At 42.1% G+C, this 17,870-nt stretch overlaps 1 protein-coding gene across 1 annotated transcript in view; it reads left to right on the top strand.

Moving 5' to 3' along the window:
• Positions 1–9,950: 9,950 nt before the first annotated feature.
• The window catches only part of lrrc40 (leucine rich repeat containing 40), a 101,572-nt gene continuing 93,652 nt past the window's right edge, over positions 9,951–17,870 (top strand). The window contains exons 1-2 of the mRNA XM_063064218.1: positions 9,951–10,185; positions 16,462–16,643. Of these exons, the coding sequence (XP_062920288.1) occupies positions 10,041–10,185; positions 16,462–16,643 (327 nt within the window). The 5' untranslated portion in view covers positions 9,951–10,040. The remainder of the gene's footprint in view (positions 10,186–16,461; positions 16,644–17,870) is intronic.

Below are 17,870 nucleotides of genomic sequence, written 5' to 3'. Positions count from 1 at the left end.
CAGAGTATGAAAGTGGCTCACAGAGCTTCCATTGAGGAACAGGAAAACTTCAAAGCAGACCTACTTTGAAGAGATTTCACAGTGGAGTAGTAAAATATATGCGTGAGACTGCAAGTGCTGCAATTTGGACCCGAAACCTCGATCATGCATTTTCCTCCACAGATGCTGCTTGACCTGCTGAGTTCCCCATTTGTTTGTTTATTGCTCCAAATTAAGGCATCTGCAGGCTCTCATGTTTCCATGGGGTACCACAGTGACATACCAGTTAGCATGAATGCTATTACAGCTCAAGGCATTAGAGTTTAATTTTGGCGTTTTCTGTAAGAAAGTTTGTATGTTTTCTTTTTTCCGTGAGTGCATGGGTTTCCTCCCAGTTCTCTAGTTTCTTTCCAAAATCCAAAGACCCATACCACTTACTAGGTTAATTGGTCATTGTAAATTGTCCTGCAATTAGGCTAGTTTAAAAAGGTGGGAGGCTGGGTGGCATGTCTCATGGACTGGAAGGACCTGTTCTGAGTTGTATCTCTAAATAAAATAAAAATTATTCCTTGTTTCAACTCTGGAAGCTTGGTGGAGAGACAGGAAAGATTTAAAGATGTACTCAAACCCTCCTTTAAAAATCTCTCATAATTTCATTGACTCCTGGACTGCCCTGACCTATTACTACTTAACAATTGAAAAGCATTAAGATTGGTGTTGAGTCGGTGCATGGAGTCCATTTTAAACACTAATAACCCAGACAAATCAAAAGGAAATTACTGTAATGGGGCATTGTTTCTCCCATATTCCAGCAATAAACACATTCTCAACTTCCCCTAGTAGCAGAGAATTCCACAGTCACACCACCCTCAAATTTCCTATTGTATCTATAAGACCAGAAGACAGGAGCAGAATTAGGCCATTTGGCCTATCAAGTCTGCTACACCATTCCACCATGGCTGATTTATAATCCCTCTAAACCCCATTGTCCTGCCTTTTCAACATAACTGCTGATGCCTTTACTAATTCAAATCAGGTTTGATATCATTGGCATATGTCGTGAAAATTTGTTGTTTTTGCGGCTGCAGTACAATACACAATAATAGAGAATTATATATATACACAAAAACACATACACATATATAAAATAGTTCAATTAAGTAGGTAGTGCAAAAATAGAAATAAGAAAGTAGTGAGATAGAGTTCATGGGTTCAATGTTCACTCAGAAATCGGATGGCCGAGGGGAAGAAGCTATTCCTGAATTGTTGAGTATGTGCCTCCCCGCTTCTGTACCTCCTTCCTGATGGTAGCAATGAGAACAAGGCATGACCTGGGTGATGGGGGTTCTTAATGATGGATGCTGCCTTTTTGAGGCAACACTCCTTGAAAATGTGCTGGATGCTGCAGAGGCTAGGACTGACTGAGTAAACTCTACAGTTTATTTCAATCCTGTGCAGTAGCACCCCACCCCTCCCAAACCAGATGGTGATGTAGCCAGTTAAAATGCTCTCCACAGTATATCTAGTCAATTTGCGAGCATCTTTGGTGACATACCAAATCTCCTTAGAAGTCCTAATGAAATATAGCCACTGTCATGCCTTCTTTGTAGCTGCATTGAAATGTGGGTCTAGGATAGATCCTCAAGAGATATTGATATCAAGGAACTTGAAGTTGCTCAGTTTTTTGACTTCTGATTCCTCTTTGAGGAATGGAGTGTGTTCCCTCATCTTACTCTCTCTGAAGTCCACAATAGGTTCTTTGGTCTTACTGATGTTGAATCCAAGGTTGTTGCAGTGACAGCACTCAACTAGCTAATAAATCTAACTCCTGTACACCCTCTCAGAACCATCCAAAATTCTGCCAACAACAGTTGTATCATCAGCAAATTTATAGATGGCAATTGAGCTGTGCCTAGCCACACAGTCATGGATGTAGAGAGAGTAGAGCAATGGGCTAATCACATGCGTGAGGTATGCTGGTGTTGATTGTCAGCGAGGTGGAGATGTTACCTGCAATATGTACAGACTATGGTCTTCCCATTAGGAAGTCAAGGATCCAGTTGTAAGTACCTATCAATCCAATGGTTTGGCCTCCACAGCTGTCTGTGGCAATGAATATCACAGATTCACCACCCTCTGGCTAAAGATATATCTCATCTCCATTCTAAAGTACTCCCCAGTTTTCTATGGCTGTGCCCTCTAGTCCTAAACTCACTCACTATAAGAAACATCCTCTCCATGTCCACTCTAAGCCTTTCAATATGTTTCAATGAGCTCGCCCCTCATTCTTCTAAACTCGAATGAGTACACGCCCAGAGCCATCAAACACTCCTCATACTTTAACCGTCTCATTCCTGGGATCATTCTCGTGAACCTCTGGACCCTCTCCAATGCCAGCACATCCTATCTAGATAAGGAGCCCAAAACTACTCACAATACTCCACGTGTTGTCTGACCAATACCTCTAAAGCCTCAGTATTACATCCTTGCTTTTATACTCCAGACCTCTCAAAATGAATGCCAACATTGCATTTGCCTTCCTTACTACTGACTCAACCTGCAAGATTACCTTTAGAGAATCCTGTACAAGGACTCCCAAGTTCCTTTGCACTTCCAATTTCTGAATTCACTCCCAGTTCAGAAAATAATCTACGCCTTTATGGTCATTCACTTTGCTACACTAAATTCCACTGCCACTTCTGTACCCATTTTCCTAATCTGTCCAAGTTCTTCAGCAGACTGCTGCTTTCACAACTCTACCTGCTTCTCCACGTATCTTTGTATCATCCGCAAACTTGGCCACAAATTCTATCATCCAGTTCATTGACATATAGGTTGGAAATTCACACCTGCTTCAAAAGGGCAACAATTACACCAGCGCCCGAGAAGAGCAGTGTTACTTGCCTTATCAACTTGTGTAGTAGCATCACAGTGATGAAATGCTTTCAGAGGTTGGTAATGGCTAGAATCAACTGCTACCTCAGCAAGAATCTGGACCCACTGTAGTTTGCCTATTGCCACAATTGGTTTATGGCAGATGCAATCTCAATCTGTCATTTCTACAGTCCTGATTGAAAAGCTACAGAACCTGGGCCTTCATACATTCCTCTGCAACTGGATCCTCTCTATACCCACCATTGCTCTACCCTCCCTATACCCATCATTATGTGGCTAGGCATAATTCAAATACCATCTATAAATTTTCTGATGATACAATAATTGTCGGCAAAATCTCAGATGGTAACGAGAGGGCGTACAGGAGCCAGGTATATCAGCTTGTTGAGTGGTGTCACAGCAACCACCTTGCACTCAACGTCAGTAAGACCAAAGAGCTGAAGATAGACTTCAGAAAGGATAAAAAGAGGGAACACGAACCAGTCCTTATAGAGGGATCTGAAATGTAGAGAGTGAGCAATTTCAAGTTCCTGGGTGTCAATATCTCTGAGTATCTGACCTGGTCCCAACCTATTGATGCAGCTATAAGGAAGGCAAGACAGCGGCTATATTTCATTGGGAGTATGAAGAGATTTGGTATATTACCTAAAACAGTCGAAACTTTGACAGATGTACCATGGAGAACATTCTGACTGGCTGCTATGGGGGTGGGGGGGGGTGGTAGTGCACAGGATTGAAGCAAATTGCAAAGAATGGCAAAATTAGTCAGTTCCATCATGGGTACTAGCCTACGTAGTATCCAAGACATCTTCAGAAGGGCGGTGTCTATCATTAAGGACCCCAACCACCTAGGACATGCCCTCTTCTCATTGTTACCATCAGGAAGGAGGTACAGAAGCCTGAAGGCACACATTCAGCAATTCAGGAACAGCTTCTTCCCCTCTGCCAAACGATTTCTAAATGGACATTGAACCCATGAACAGTACTTCAACACTATATTTTTATTCCTGTTTTTGCACTGGCAGTTGCAACACCATCCCCTGCAAAACACCACTGTCACGTCAACCAGAAAAGGCCCCCCTTATTTCCAGTCTTTGCCTACTGTCAGTCAGCTAATCTTCTATCCATGCTAATATCTTTCCTGTAATGTTATCTGTTCTAGCAGCCTCATGTGTGGCACCTTGTCAAAGGCCTTCTGAAAATCCAAGTAAAACAAAATCCACTGACTCTCCTCTGTCTATCCTGCCTGTTGTTTCCTCAAAGAATTCCAACAGATTTGTCAGACAAAATTTTCCCTCAAAAAAGCCATACTGACTTTGACCTATTTTAACATGTGCCTCCAACTACCCCGAAACCTCATCCTTAATAAAGAACTCTAACATCTTCTAAACCTCTGAGGTCAGGCTAACTGGCCCATAATTTCCTATTTTTTGCCTACCTCCCTTCTGAAAGTAGTGACACAGTTATCCAGACCCATTCTAGAATCTAGTGGTTTGTGAAAGGTTATTACTAATGCTTCCACAATCTCTTCAACTACCACTTTCAGAGACCTGGGGTGCAGTCTATCTTATCTACCTTTAGACCTTTCAACTTCCCAAGCACCCTCTCCTTAGTGATAGCAACTACACTCACTTCTGCCCCCTTACACTTGAATGTCTGGCATACTGCTGGCGTCTTCAACAGTGAAGGCTGATGAGTCTGTCCATTATTTCTTTTCCCCATTCTAGCTCTCCAGCATCATTTTCTAGTGGTTCAATATCCATTCTTTGCTTTCTTTTTATATATCTAACAAAGCTTTTGGTATCTTCTTTTATATTACTGGCTAGCTTACCTTCATATTTTATCTTTTCCCTCATCATTGCTTTTTTAATTGCCTTCTCTTTTAGACACTTCCAAATCCTCTTGATTCCCATTAATCTTTGCTATATTGTATGCTTTTTTTTTGCTTTTATGCTGCCTTTGACTTCCCTTGGTTGCTTCATCCTCTCATTACAATACTTATTTGGAGTGTATCCTGCACCTCCAAATTGCTTCCAGAAATGCCAGCCACTGCTTCTCTACTGTCATCCCTTTTAGTGTCCTCTTCTAATTAGCTTTGGCCAACTTCCCTCTCATGCCTGTGTAATTCCCTTTACTCCACTGTAATACTGATACATCTGATTTTAGCTTCTCCCTCTCAAACTGCAGTGTGAATTATGTCATATTATGTTCACTGCCTTGTAAGGATTCCTTTACCTTCAGCTTCCGAATCAAATCTATTTCATTACACAACATCCATTCTAGAATTGTCTTTTCCCTAGTGAGCTCAACCAAAAGTTGTCTATATACTACTAAAACTGTCATGCTGTCTGTTTGTCACCTCCAATCAGCGCAAACGCCGCATTACAGCGGCACTTTTTTTGGCTACATCGAATTAAAATCCGCTAATTTACAGAATGCAGGCGAAGTTCAGTGTTATATATCCGTATAAAATTGCTCATTCGCTAAAAATCAGCAGGCTGGCTTTCACCCGAGACCCGATCTACCATCATGGAAATCGGGACGCCACAGCCCGCCGCATGTGCACGGCCAGCCTCAGCAGCGACACCTACCGGAGCAAAAGGGCAGGGCAGCTCTATTTCCAGGGCACAAAATACCCTGCAGATGCTGGGGTTAAAGCAACGCTCAACACGCTGCAGGAACTCAGCAGGTCGGGCAGCATCCGTGGAAACGATCAGTCAACGTTTCGGGCCGGAATCCTTCGTCAGGACAGGCAGGGGCCCTATAAAGGAGGTGGGGGGAGGGTGGGAAGGAGAAGGCTGGTAGGTGCCAGGTGAAAACCGGTAAGGAGAAAGATAAAAGGGGAAGCAGGGAGGGGATAGGCAGGAAAGGTGAAGGAGAAATAGGGGAAAGCACAATGGGTAGCAGAAGGAGGTGGAACCATGAGGGAGGTGATAGGCAGCTGGGGGAGGGGGCAGAGTGAAACTGGGATGGGGAGGGGAGGGGAGGGATACTGGGATGGGGGAAGGGAGGGGTAGAGTTTTCGAGGGGTCAAACTCTGCTAATCACCATCAGCATGTGCAGGATTGGGACAGCTCTAACTGCCACCCATCAATAAGAAAGCTAATGGCATACACGAGGAATTCTGCGGATGCTGGAAATTCAAGCAACACACATCAAAGTTGCTGGTGAACGCAGCAGGCCAGGCAGCATCTCTAGGAAGAGGTACAATCGATGTTTTGGGCCGAGACCCTTCGTCGTGCTAATGGCACGTTGGCCTTTATAACAAGGGGAGTTGAGTACAGGAGCAAAGAGGTCCTTCTGCAGTTGTACAGCGTCCTGGTGAGACCACACCTGGAGTATTGTGTACAGTTTTGGTCTCCAAATTTGAGGAAGGACATTCTTGCTGTTGAGGGAGTGCAGCAGAGGTTCATGAGGTTAATTCCCGGGATGGCGGGACTGTCATATGTTGAAAGAATGGAGCGACTGGGATTGTATACACTGAAATTTAGAAGGATGAGAGGGGATCTGATTGAAACGTATAAGATTACTAAGGGATTGGACAAGCTAGAGACAGGAAACATGTTCCCAATGTTGGGGGAGCCCAGAACTAGAGGCCATAATTTAAGAATAAGGGGTAGGCCATTTAGAACGGAGTTGGGGAACAACTTTTTCACCCAGAGAGTTGTGGATCTGTGGAATGCTCTGCCTCAGAAGGCAGTGGAGGCCAATTCTCTGGATGCTTTCAAGAAAGAGTTAGATAGAGCTCTTAATGATAGCGGAGTCAAGGGATATGGGGAGAAGGCAGGAACGGGGTACTGATTATGGATGATCAGCCATGATAACAGTGAATGGCGGTGCTGTCTCGAAGGGCCAAATAGCCTACTCGTGCACCTATTGTCTATAAGAGATAATTAAATCTTATCGTAATGATGTACTTGGAGACACCCATAAAAGCCTTTGCTACAGTCAAAGGACAGTGGTGACTATATCACGTCCATTTAGGAAAGTGCCAACTACATCATCAAGAATAGTCAGCATCCTTTGGTGTTAGTGCTTCATATCTTCTATCCAACATTAGGGTAAAAAAAATGGTCAGCCTAATTATGCCGCGTGGAAAGGGAAGGGGGACATTATGGTAAAGGGATGACGCCAAACGTCGTCAGGAAGCGGCAAGGAGCAAGAGAGAGAACAAGAATCGGATGAGGCCAGGGCCGCATGACTCAAGGATCAAAGAATCAGGACAAAAAATGGTGAGAGAAGAAGAGACAGAGGAGCAGAGGCATGCACGTCTCCAGGATCAGAGACAAACAACAAACAGCAGAAGAGCTGAAGAGATGGGGGATGAAAGGACTGCACGTCTCCAGAATGTCAAGAGGCACAAGGGTGGCAGATAAACCAGAAATGATGCCATCAAAAGTGTCCTTCGTTAAATGAGGAGCAGCTATTTTTCCTTTGCTATGCGTCGTTCTTCTTTAATAAACTGAGGTTTTCTACTTCAGTTTCCAAAGCAAAGCGATACCAACAGCATTCAGGAAAATTTAATGTTCATTCTGCTCATATCAGGCTGCACTACCCTTCTCTCAAAGGGTGCCCTAACGGGTCACCCTGTTACCTTTCTAAATAAAATCTCATTGGCATTTTACAAATTCCTTCTCCAGGGATCCAGCACCAACCTGATTTTCCCAAACTATATACATATTACAATCCCTCATGTCTATCATAAGATTGCTCTTTTTACATGCCTTTTCTATCTCCGGTTGTAATTTGTACCCCACATCCTGGCTACTATTCAGAGGCCTGTACATAACTCCCATCAGGATCTTTTTACCCTCACAGTTTCGTAACTCTACCCCCAAGGATTCTACACCTTCAAATCTTATGTCCCCCTTTTCTTTGATTTCATTTTTTATCCCACCCCCTCCATCTACCTGTCTGTCCTTTCAATAAGGTGTGAATCCATGGATGTTAAATTCCCAAGTATGATCTTCTGTCAGCTACGATTCAGTGATGCCCACACTATCATACTTGCTAATCTCGAACTGCATTACAAGATCATCTGTCTTATTCCACATACTGCAAGTATTCAAATATAATGCCTTCAGTCGTGTATTCATCAGCTTTTTAAATTTTTTCTCCATTTTACTGGAAGTTAAATTCTTATCCCTTTCTAAACTTTCGATTTTTTGAAATTTATACTAGGGCATTTTGTAACTTCTGCACTCTCCTTCCCTTTTAGCTTACTCTCACTTTTCCAAACTGTTGAACCCACCCCCTACTATTCAGTTTAAAACCTTATCCACAGCCCTAGATATGCCAAATGCCAGAACCCTGGTCCTAGCAAAGTTCAGCTGGAACCTTTCTCATCGGAACAGGTCCCTCCTTCCCCAATATTGTCGCCAATTTCCCGTGAATTTAGATCCACTTCTCCCATTATTAATGACTAGAGTGTTCTTGACATGTGGAAACATTTTTTCTGCATAATAACTGGCAAAACTATTCTAAAAATCCTTAGTCATTAGGCCCCTGGGTCACGAGTCGGCGGTCCGTGCAAGTCTGGAAGTTGAGGTCCAAAGGTCCAGAGATCAGTGTGCTGGTGTGAAATACAAAGCTGGAGGTCCGCGTCTGCGGGTCCTAAAATCTAGACACAAGGATTGAAGGTCCGGCGGGGGCCTCTGCTGAGGCCTGTCTGGGTGGGTAGGAGTGTGGGAGTGATGGGTAAATGCCTCATTTTGCTGTTGTTTTGTGCTTGCTGCTTGTGTTGTTCTGTGGAACATTGCTATGTTGGCACCTGAATGAGTGGTGACACTTGTGGGCTGCCCCGGCACATCCTTGGGTTAACGCAAATGACATATTTCGCTCTATGTGATAAATAAATCTGAATCTGAAACTGAAACACAGAAGCCCAAGGTAAATGATAAAGAATGCATCCAACAGGGGAAATAATTCACTATTTCACAAAGTTCCATCTGCCTTGCCCTGTCAGGTACCTTATGCTCCATCTGTGGAAGAATCTGAGGTTCCCACACTGGGTTTATCAATCATGGTAGACATTATAGAGTGGGTGTGGAATCAAGTGACCTTTCATCCCAAGGGAACACCAAAGAGAGAAAAAATTAAAATTAAAAATTGTTTCAATATCATTTTGTAACATGGAAACCAAGCTCACGCACAGTATTTTGGGTGTGAATACCAAAGTTCTGAACAGATATAAAATAACCTGTTTGATATTTGCACTACTAAAATGTCAGGTAATGACCATGTCCAACAAGTGGGAGTCCAATCATCATACTTTCCATTTTGAAGTTCTTACTATGCTCACAATGAACCACAAAATGGACAAATTCCATAAAATTGTCGCTCCAGAGCAGGCTAGAGACTGAATATATTGTAACTAGTGATTCACGTAAGTCATCCTGACTGAATCAGAATTCTCAGAAACGTGATGAAGTATTTGACATTTGCCGCTCCATCTGGCACTAAGTCAACACATCCACTCTACAGTGTAAACGTCAATTTCTTTCACCGTTAACACATAATGGCTGCAATGTGTATCATTTATAAAATGTACTGCAGTTGGCCAACCAATGTATCCTAATACCAAATGTGAAACCGTTAAAATCTAGTGCATTGTAGGAGAGAGCGGCAGACGCCGAGCACCAACATCTATAAATTGCTCTCCACTACAAATGTTATCCAGATTTGGAAATATATTTCTACACCTTCCTTCTCACAAGATGGAAATCCTGGAACTTCCATCCTAATTGCGCTGGTGGAATACCTTCTCATCAGCAGTCCAAGAAAGCGATTATCAGCACGTGATTGCCCTGAAGTCAGAAAGTAAATACGGTTGGAGTTCGTAGCAGATCAAACAGTATCTGTGAAGAGGGACAATGTTTTTTTTCCCCCATAGAAACTTTGTCCTGTGCAGAGAGGAGAGAGGTTTAGTTTTCTGTTAACAATTTCATATACCCATGAATATATTAAATTCGCCACTGAAAGATCAATTTCAAGCCTTGCAGCCACTAACATCACGGAAGACAACCCCCCCGGAATGATTTGCATGAAGCAATTGCTCATTTTGTGGGTACGCCTGTCGCCTCAGTGCGCAGGCGCAGACTGGGAGTGAGCGGCCTTCCCGGACGGAGTGTGGATCCCGGCGTGTTGTGTTGTTGATTCCGGCAGCAATGTCCCGCAGGGCAGGAGGCAGGTTCGCCAGTTCCAGGGCAGGATTTCAACCTGAGCCGAAAGAGCAACCTGTACCAGCTGCTTTAATTAAAGCGGCAAGGAAGAGTGGACAGCTGAACCTATCCAACAGAGACTTGAGTGAGGGTAGGTAGGGGCGCAGGGATAAATGGATTTGGTCATATAAGTGATTGCTGAAAGAGGCCTGCTTAAAAGAAAAAAATATATATAAATGGGATTTGGATTATAAGGAAAGCACTTTGTAGTATTTTTGCCAGATCCTACAGAATTTTAATATTTGAGTAAATAAATTCCCAATTCTTCGTAAGCATATGCATTCATATATATGTAACAAGCTGTAAATGTTTCAACGTTTCCTTAAAAAGTGCACGGGATGTTTTGCAACATTAAAAGGATGCAAAATGATTCCTGAATTGTTCGATTTGTGGAGAACCGTTTAGTGTTCTGCCTGACCTGGGGAAAGAAAAATCTAAACAAGTTTCCTTTTTGGATTGTCAACCAGAGACCTCACCTGAAAATCGCAGGGGAGTAGGTATTTGGGGGTCAAAACACTTCGAGTGTCAGATAACTTTCGGTAAGACGAGAAAAAAACATGAGATAGAATGTGACTACACGTAGATTGGCTGTGTTGTTAACGGAATTATCTTCAGTTGCTGCTTCATGGTCTGGAAATGTTTGTTGAAGTGGCCTGGCCTTGAGTTCCATTTCAGTTTTTTTGGTAATGAAGCGAGTTGTACTCCATGCATGAGTCTTGGGCTTGTGCAGGTAATGTGTATTAGTCGTGTGTATACATATACGTTAAGGCAAGTCTTGACAGACATGTGAGAGTGAAGACAATACAGTAAAAGCCCCTACTGTGCACCTCTGGCACCCTGACAGGTGGTGCTGGACCAGCAGATTTTATGGATGATTGAATATTATTCCTATTAATACTGCAATTTTCTACAATTTTAATATTTTTTAAGATCTTGCATGGTAGTATAGTCAATTACCAGTGAATAACTGATTAAAGGGGGTATTGTTTTGCCAGCCACCGTGAATAAAAACCTCAAGTGATATGAGCATTTATTTTTAAAGTCTGTGGGTGGTTGTTGCTTAGAAAGCACTGCCAGGGATCGTCAGTTATAATATTCAAAAGGAAGTTAGATAAACACTGTATCTGAAAGTAAAGAATTTGTAGGATAATGTGAAGACGGGGAGTCAAGTGTATTAGGATGGTGGAAATGATTAACTTGTATTTAAAAAGCAATGCAAATGTGAATTTTTGTGTCTGTATTCATGCTCCTGTCTTTTTTTTAATCTCTGAAACTGGATAAGTCCAGATCTTATGAACGAGTGAACTGCAAGCCTTTCAGATCATGTTAATGATGAACTTGGGTTGTTAATCCTGGTGCAGAGTCAAAGTTCAAAATAAATTTATTATCAATGTACATATGTCACCATGTACAATTTCTTGTGGGCAATTAGGTTCAAAAGTTCATTTATTATCAAAGTATACAACTCTGCAATTCTTCTTCAGGTAGCCACACAACCAAGGAAAAAAAGCAGGCATGACCATCAACCCAAATCCCCCCTCCCTGCACAAAAATGCCAACAAAATGGAACAGGTGTATCAATCCCCATATCCCCCCTCCCCATACAAGAAAACAAAATTGGAACAGATGCATTAACCTCCAAATCCCTCCTCCTGCACAAAAAAAATGAACAAAACGGAACAGACACATTACAATAAACAATAGAATCAGTGAAAGATTGCACCCAACAGGACGGCCAACAATCTATGTAAAATAAAACTCTGCAATACAAAAATAAGGTGGGGGGGGGTGGAAAAAGCAGTAAATATCGGGAACATGAGATGAAGAATTGTAGGTTGTGGTAATAGTTTAGCGGTAGGGTGAGTTAAGTTATCCCCTCTAGTTCAAGAGCCTGATGGTTGAGGGGTAATAACTGTTCCTGTATCTGGTGGTGTGAGTGCTGGGGCTCCTGTACCACCTTCTTAATGAGCAGTGAGAAAAGAGCATTGCCTCAATGCTGAGGGACTTAGATAATGGATGCTGCTTTTCTGCGACCGAACTCCGTATAGATGTGCTCAAAGGTGGGGAGGGCTTTACCTGTCATGGACTGGCTGTATCCACGACTTTTTATAGCCTTTCCGTACAAGGGCATTGCTGTTTCCATGATGCAACCAGTCAATCTACTGTGCACCACACATCTATAGAAGTTTGTCAAAGTTTTAGATGACATGCAGAATCTATGCAAGCTTCTAAGAAAGTAGAGGCTATGTCATACTTTTTTTTATAATGGCACTTTACATGCTGAACTCAGTACAGATCCTCTGAAATGATAACACCGAGGAATATAATGTTGCTGACTCTCTCCAGCTCTGATGTCCGATTGAGGGCTGGCTCATGGGCCTTCGGTTTCCTCCTGAAGTCAATAATCATCTTGGTATTGCTGACATTGAATAAAAAGTTGTTGTTGTGGCACCACTCAGCTAGATTTTCTATCAGTCTCCCTCCTATATGCTGATTTGTCTCCACCTTTGATTTAGTTAGGGATGTCCAAATTTTGTTTGTAACTTGTATGTCAATACTTGGAGTGACCACTCCAAGTATAAGCTTTTAAAATGGATAGTTTAACTGTGAAGAAGAAAGGATTAAGGAGTGAATCTTTGCATTTGGATAGTTGAGGTTGGAACTGCCAATAATAGTGAGACCATGTAAGCCAGATAGCATTAAGATCAGGGTTGACGAAAAGCAGTTTCTTGAGAGACATATGGACGACTAGAGGCCTTTGAATAAGGAGGATGGTAAATTCAATATGGGACTTTAAACTATGTAGGTTAATAAGCACAGGGTTAGTGAATGAACAGGACTTGAAGAAAATTAGAGAGTTCATCCTGGAAAAGAACTGCTAATAAAGATATAGACATGATTTTCAACAGAAATTTGAGACTGGAGCAGAGTTGGGTTGGAATTGGGCGGAAACTAGAGAAGTTGGTTGCAGAATATAGTAAAAATTTGATGATTGTTTGGAAATCTTGAAGATTCAGTAGGTAACTTGCCTGTGCTAGATGCTGAGCCTTTAAAATTTTCTGTACTTCTTTGAACCTCATTGGAGCTTAATTTCCTCCACTCTTTAAACTTCTCTAGTTCTCAGGACAATTTGTTTTAGATTTTACACAGTACTATAATAAAATGAAGTGGATGTTGGGATAGTGGAGTTTTAATAAGAATAATGTGTGAGAAATCTGCCAGTCTGCACACCAAACTCTGAACTAAATTAATAACTATATTGGTGCAGTTTCCTGTATTTCATCAGCTGTGCTCCTGGACTTCCATCCTACTCTGAAATCCATTTGGTCCATCTTCAACATCTCTCTCCCTCCTTTCACATGTGAATCACTCAGTGTTATTTATTGCATCCGGTACCCCCCGTGCAGCCTCTACATCAGTAAGACCTGACACATTTTGGGGGATCCACTTCATCAAGCACCTTCATTCCATCCAACACGTCAGCCAGGATCTCTCAGTGGACATCCATTCTAAATCCATTTTCCATTCTCACACAAACATGTCTGTCCATAGCCAGGTTGAGGCCAAATGCAAATTACAGAAAGTGCACCTCATATTCTGCCTAGGTAGTTCCCAACTTGATGGCATAAGCATAGAATTCTTGAGCACCATTCCCCTCTGTCCCATCTCCTGATTTTTTTTTTCTCCTTCTGATCCAATTGGTTCCCCTCACCACACATCCCTCTCACTGGTTCCACTCCCTATCTTCTTTATTCCATGTTCTGCCATCCTGGCAAGCTTTTAAAGGTTGCATGGATGAACTACAACAATTGTTCATCCCAGTTTGGCAAAAGAATAAATCAAGGAAGGTAGTGCACCCGTGGCTGACAAGAGAAATTAGGGATAGTATCAATTCCAAAGAAGTAGCATACAAATTAGCCAGAGAAAGTGGCTCACCTGAGGACTGGGAGAAATTCAGAGTTCAGCAGAGGAGGACAAAGGGCTTAATTAGGAAGGGGAAAAAAAATTATGAGAGAAAACTGGCAGAGAACATAAAAACGGACTGTAAAAGCTTTTATAGATATGTAAAAAGGAAAAGACTGATAAAGACAAATGTAGGTCCCCTGCAGACAGAAACAGGTGAATTGATTATGGGGAGCAAGGACATGGCAGACCAATTGAATAATTACTTTGGTTCTGTTTTCACTAAAGAGGACATAAGTAATCTTCCAGAAATAGTAAGGGACAGAGGGTCCAGTGAGATGGAGGAACTGAGTGAAATACATGTTAGTAGGGAGGTGGTGTTAGGTAAATTGAAGGGATTGAAGGCAGATAAATCCCCAGGGCCAGATGGTCTGCATCCCAGAGTGCTTAAGGAAGTAGCCCAAGAAATAGTGGATGCATTAGTGATAATTTTTCAAAACTCGTTAGATTCTGGACTAGTTCCTGAGGATTGGAGGGTGGCTAATGTAACCCCACTTTTTAAAAAAGGAGGGAGAGAGAAACCGGGGAATTATAGGCCGGTTAGCCTAACGTCGGTGGTGGGGAAACTGCTGGAGTCAGTTATCAAGGATGTGATAACAGCACATTTGGAAAGCGGTGAAATGATCGGACAAAGTCAGCATGGATTTGTGAAAGGAAAATCATGTCTGACAAATCTCATAGAATTTTTTGAGGATGTAACTAGTAGAGTGGATAGGGGAGAACCAGTGGATGTGGTATATTTGGATTTTCAAAAGGCTTTTGACAAGGTCCCACACAGGAGATTAGTGTGCAAACTTAAAGCACACGGTATTGGGGGTAAGGTATTGGTGTGGGTGGAGAATTAGTTAGCAGACAGGAAGCAAAGAGTGGGAATAAATGGGACCTTTTCAGAATGGCAGGCGGTGACTAGTGGGGTACCGCAAGGCTCAGTGCTGGGACCCCAGTTGTTTACAATATATATTAATGACTTGGATGAGGGAATTAAATGCAGCATCTCTAAGTTTGCGGATGACACGAAGCTGGGTGGCAGTGTTAGCAGTGAGGAGGATGCTAAGAGGATGCAGGGTGACTTGGATAGGTTGGGTGAGTGGGCAAACTCATGGCAGATGCAATTTAATGTGGATAAATGTGAAGTTATCCACTTTGGTGGCAAAAATAGGAAAACAGATTATTATCTGAATGGTGGCCGATTAGGAAAAGGGGAGGTGCAACGAGACCTGGGTGTCATTATACACCAGTCATTGAAAGTGGGCATGCAGGTACAGCAGGCGGTGAAAAAGGCGAATGGTATGCTGGCATTTATAGCGAGAGGATTCGAGTACAGGAGCAGGGAGGTACTACTGCAGTTGTACAAGGCCTTGGTGAGACCACACCTGGAGTATTGTGTGCAGTTTTGGTCCCCTAATCTGAGGAAAGACATCTTTGCCATAGAGGGAGTACAAAGAAGGTTCACCAGATTGATTCCTGGGATGGCAGGTCTTTCATATGAAGAAAGACTGGATGAACTGGGCTTGTACTCGTTGGAATTTAGAAGATTGAGGGGGGATCTGATTGAAACGTATAAGATCCTAAAGGGATTGGACAGGCTAGATGCAGGAAGATTGTTCCCGATGCTGGGGAGGTCCAGAACGAGGGGTCACAGTTTGAGGATAGAGGGGAAGCCTTTTAGGACCGAGATTAGGAAAAACTTCTTCACACAGAGAGTGGTGAATCTGTGGAATTCTCTGCCACAGCAAACTGTTGAGGCCAGTTCATTGGCTATGTTTAAGAGGGAGTTACATATGGCCCTTGTGGCTACAGGGGTCAGGGGGTATGGAGGGAAGGCTGGGTTCTGAGTTGGATGATCAGCCATGATCATAATGAATGGCGGTGCAGGCTCGAAGGGCCGAATGGCCTACTCCTGCACCTATTTTCTATGTTTCTATGTTTCTATCCTCTCCTGTCATTCCGTCTTCTTCAACCCTTTGTTACTTCCACTATCATTCCCAGCTTCTTACATCATTCCCACTGTCCTTCTTCCTTCATATGCCTATGATTTCCCTCACTTGAATCCACCTATAACCTACCAGCTCTGGCTCCACACCCTTTCATACTGGAAATTTCCCCTCTTTCCAGTTCATATCAGGAATCTTGGCTGAATCATCAATTATGTATTGCCCTCGATAGATGTTGCCTGACCTGCTGAGCTCATCCAGCGCTTTTTTGTGTTGCAAGTGCTGAGCATGCTAGATTTAGTTTTTTTTTACTGTAGCTAGCATTTTTTCCTGTATTCTCTTTCCAGTTTTAGTCATGATTGGATGTAAGAGTTTTCTGATTTTATTATAGGAAAATACATAATTCTAAGCTAATTTTAAGATTTGGGTTTAGTTGTCATAATTGTTTACTAAACTCTTCATTTTTGCAGTACCCCAGAGTGTATGGCGGATAAATGTGGACCCACCAGAGGATTGTCATTTGAATGTCTCGTTTAATGCAAGTGATCGGTGGTGGGATCAGACAGAGTTAACTAAACTTATCCTGGCTTCCAACAAACTGGAGTCCTTGTCAGAAGAGATTCAGCTTCTACCAGCCCTCACAGTACTTGATGTAAATATGTGCTGATGATTGTATTTTGAAAACTAGTCTGCATCAAAATATAATTGTGAATAAACTACATGACTATAAAACAATTATTTAAGTGGGAAGTTAGAATTTCTACAATAATTACTGCCTTTAGGCTGAAAAATTTTCTAACAATTTTAATCAGTTATTATTATATTTAAGCCAGCGCCAATTTACTCTGGGCATGGATAAAGGTTTGCTTGGCACTCCCATTTCTAGTCTGATAGAATAGGTATTTAAATGAAAAAGGATAGGAAACTTTATTCAGGTAATCTCACAGGCAATCTGCTAAGAAATGGCTATATCAAGAAGGATGCTCAATCAAACTGAACGGTTTGAATACCATTCTCTGAATACCAGTGTCCTTTTTAAAAATTACCATGAATGAATTAGTTTGGATTTAATAAAATATTGTAATGGAATTATTAATTGTAATTTATGATCCTTAATAACTTGAATAATTGTTAATTATCATTTGTACAATTCCCTGTTCATCAAACAAGTAGTTCATTTTCAATTTAAAGTACAAATCCTTTACCTTCTGGGACAAAGGAACAACCAATAATTAAGTACGTGTGACTGAAATTTTCAACTGTTGCTTCTGTTTAAGGATCCCTGTCTATTACTTCAATGTAATTATTATAATACTGCTTAATACTTCTGTAATTGGGCTATCTTAGGCAAATGGGGCTTGTCAGCCCCACTTAGGAAAAGCAAAACTCTGATCTCAAACCTCTGCTGCCTTGCAGCTATACCCTCTCATGGGGAAGGCCTCAGGAATAAACCCTGAGGAAAAATCTGGAGCTGGAGTCCCAAAGGCAGTCCTAAGTTGAGTTCAACATTGACTGGCAACTCCTGTGATGCCGCTGGTGCCAAATTGTATCGAGCTCTGCCATTCCTTTGGATTCATCAGCTGTCTGGAGAGGGGGAGACTGCTGCATGGGCAAAAGCTTGCTCTCCATATCACACTGCCCTGGCTTGCATACTAGCTTGTGTATTGACTACGTAGGTGGCTGGGATGCAACTTCCATGGTCGACCCCGAACAAGAGAGGCTCTCAAATGAGCTATCCCAGAAAAAAATCTCACTAAAATAATACGTTTTGCATTTGGAAATTATTAAAAATTAGCTTCTGGGTCCAAGTTCATTTTGAAATGAGAACTTTTAATTCTATTAATCAATATATTATTATTTATCATTTTATTGAAATGTA

The sequence above is a fragment of the Mobula hypostoma genome, chromosome 12 (assembly GCF_963921235.1).
Source record: "Mobula hypostoma chromosome 12, sMobHyp1.1, whole genome shotgun sequence".
Classification (NCBI taxonomy): domain Eukaryota; kingdom Metazoa; phylum Chordata; class Chondrichthyes; order Myliobatiformes; family Myliobatidae; genus Mobula; species Mobula hypostoma.
The sequence above is the reverse complement of the archived record's forward strand: the minus strand, read 5'-3'. Positions and strand labels throughout refer to the sequence as shown.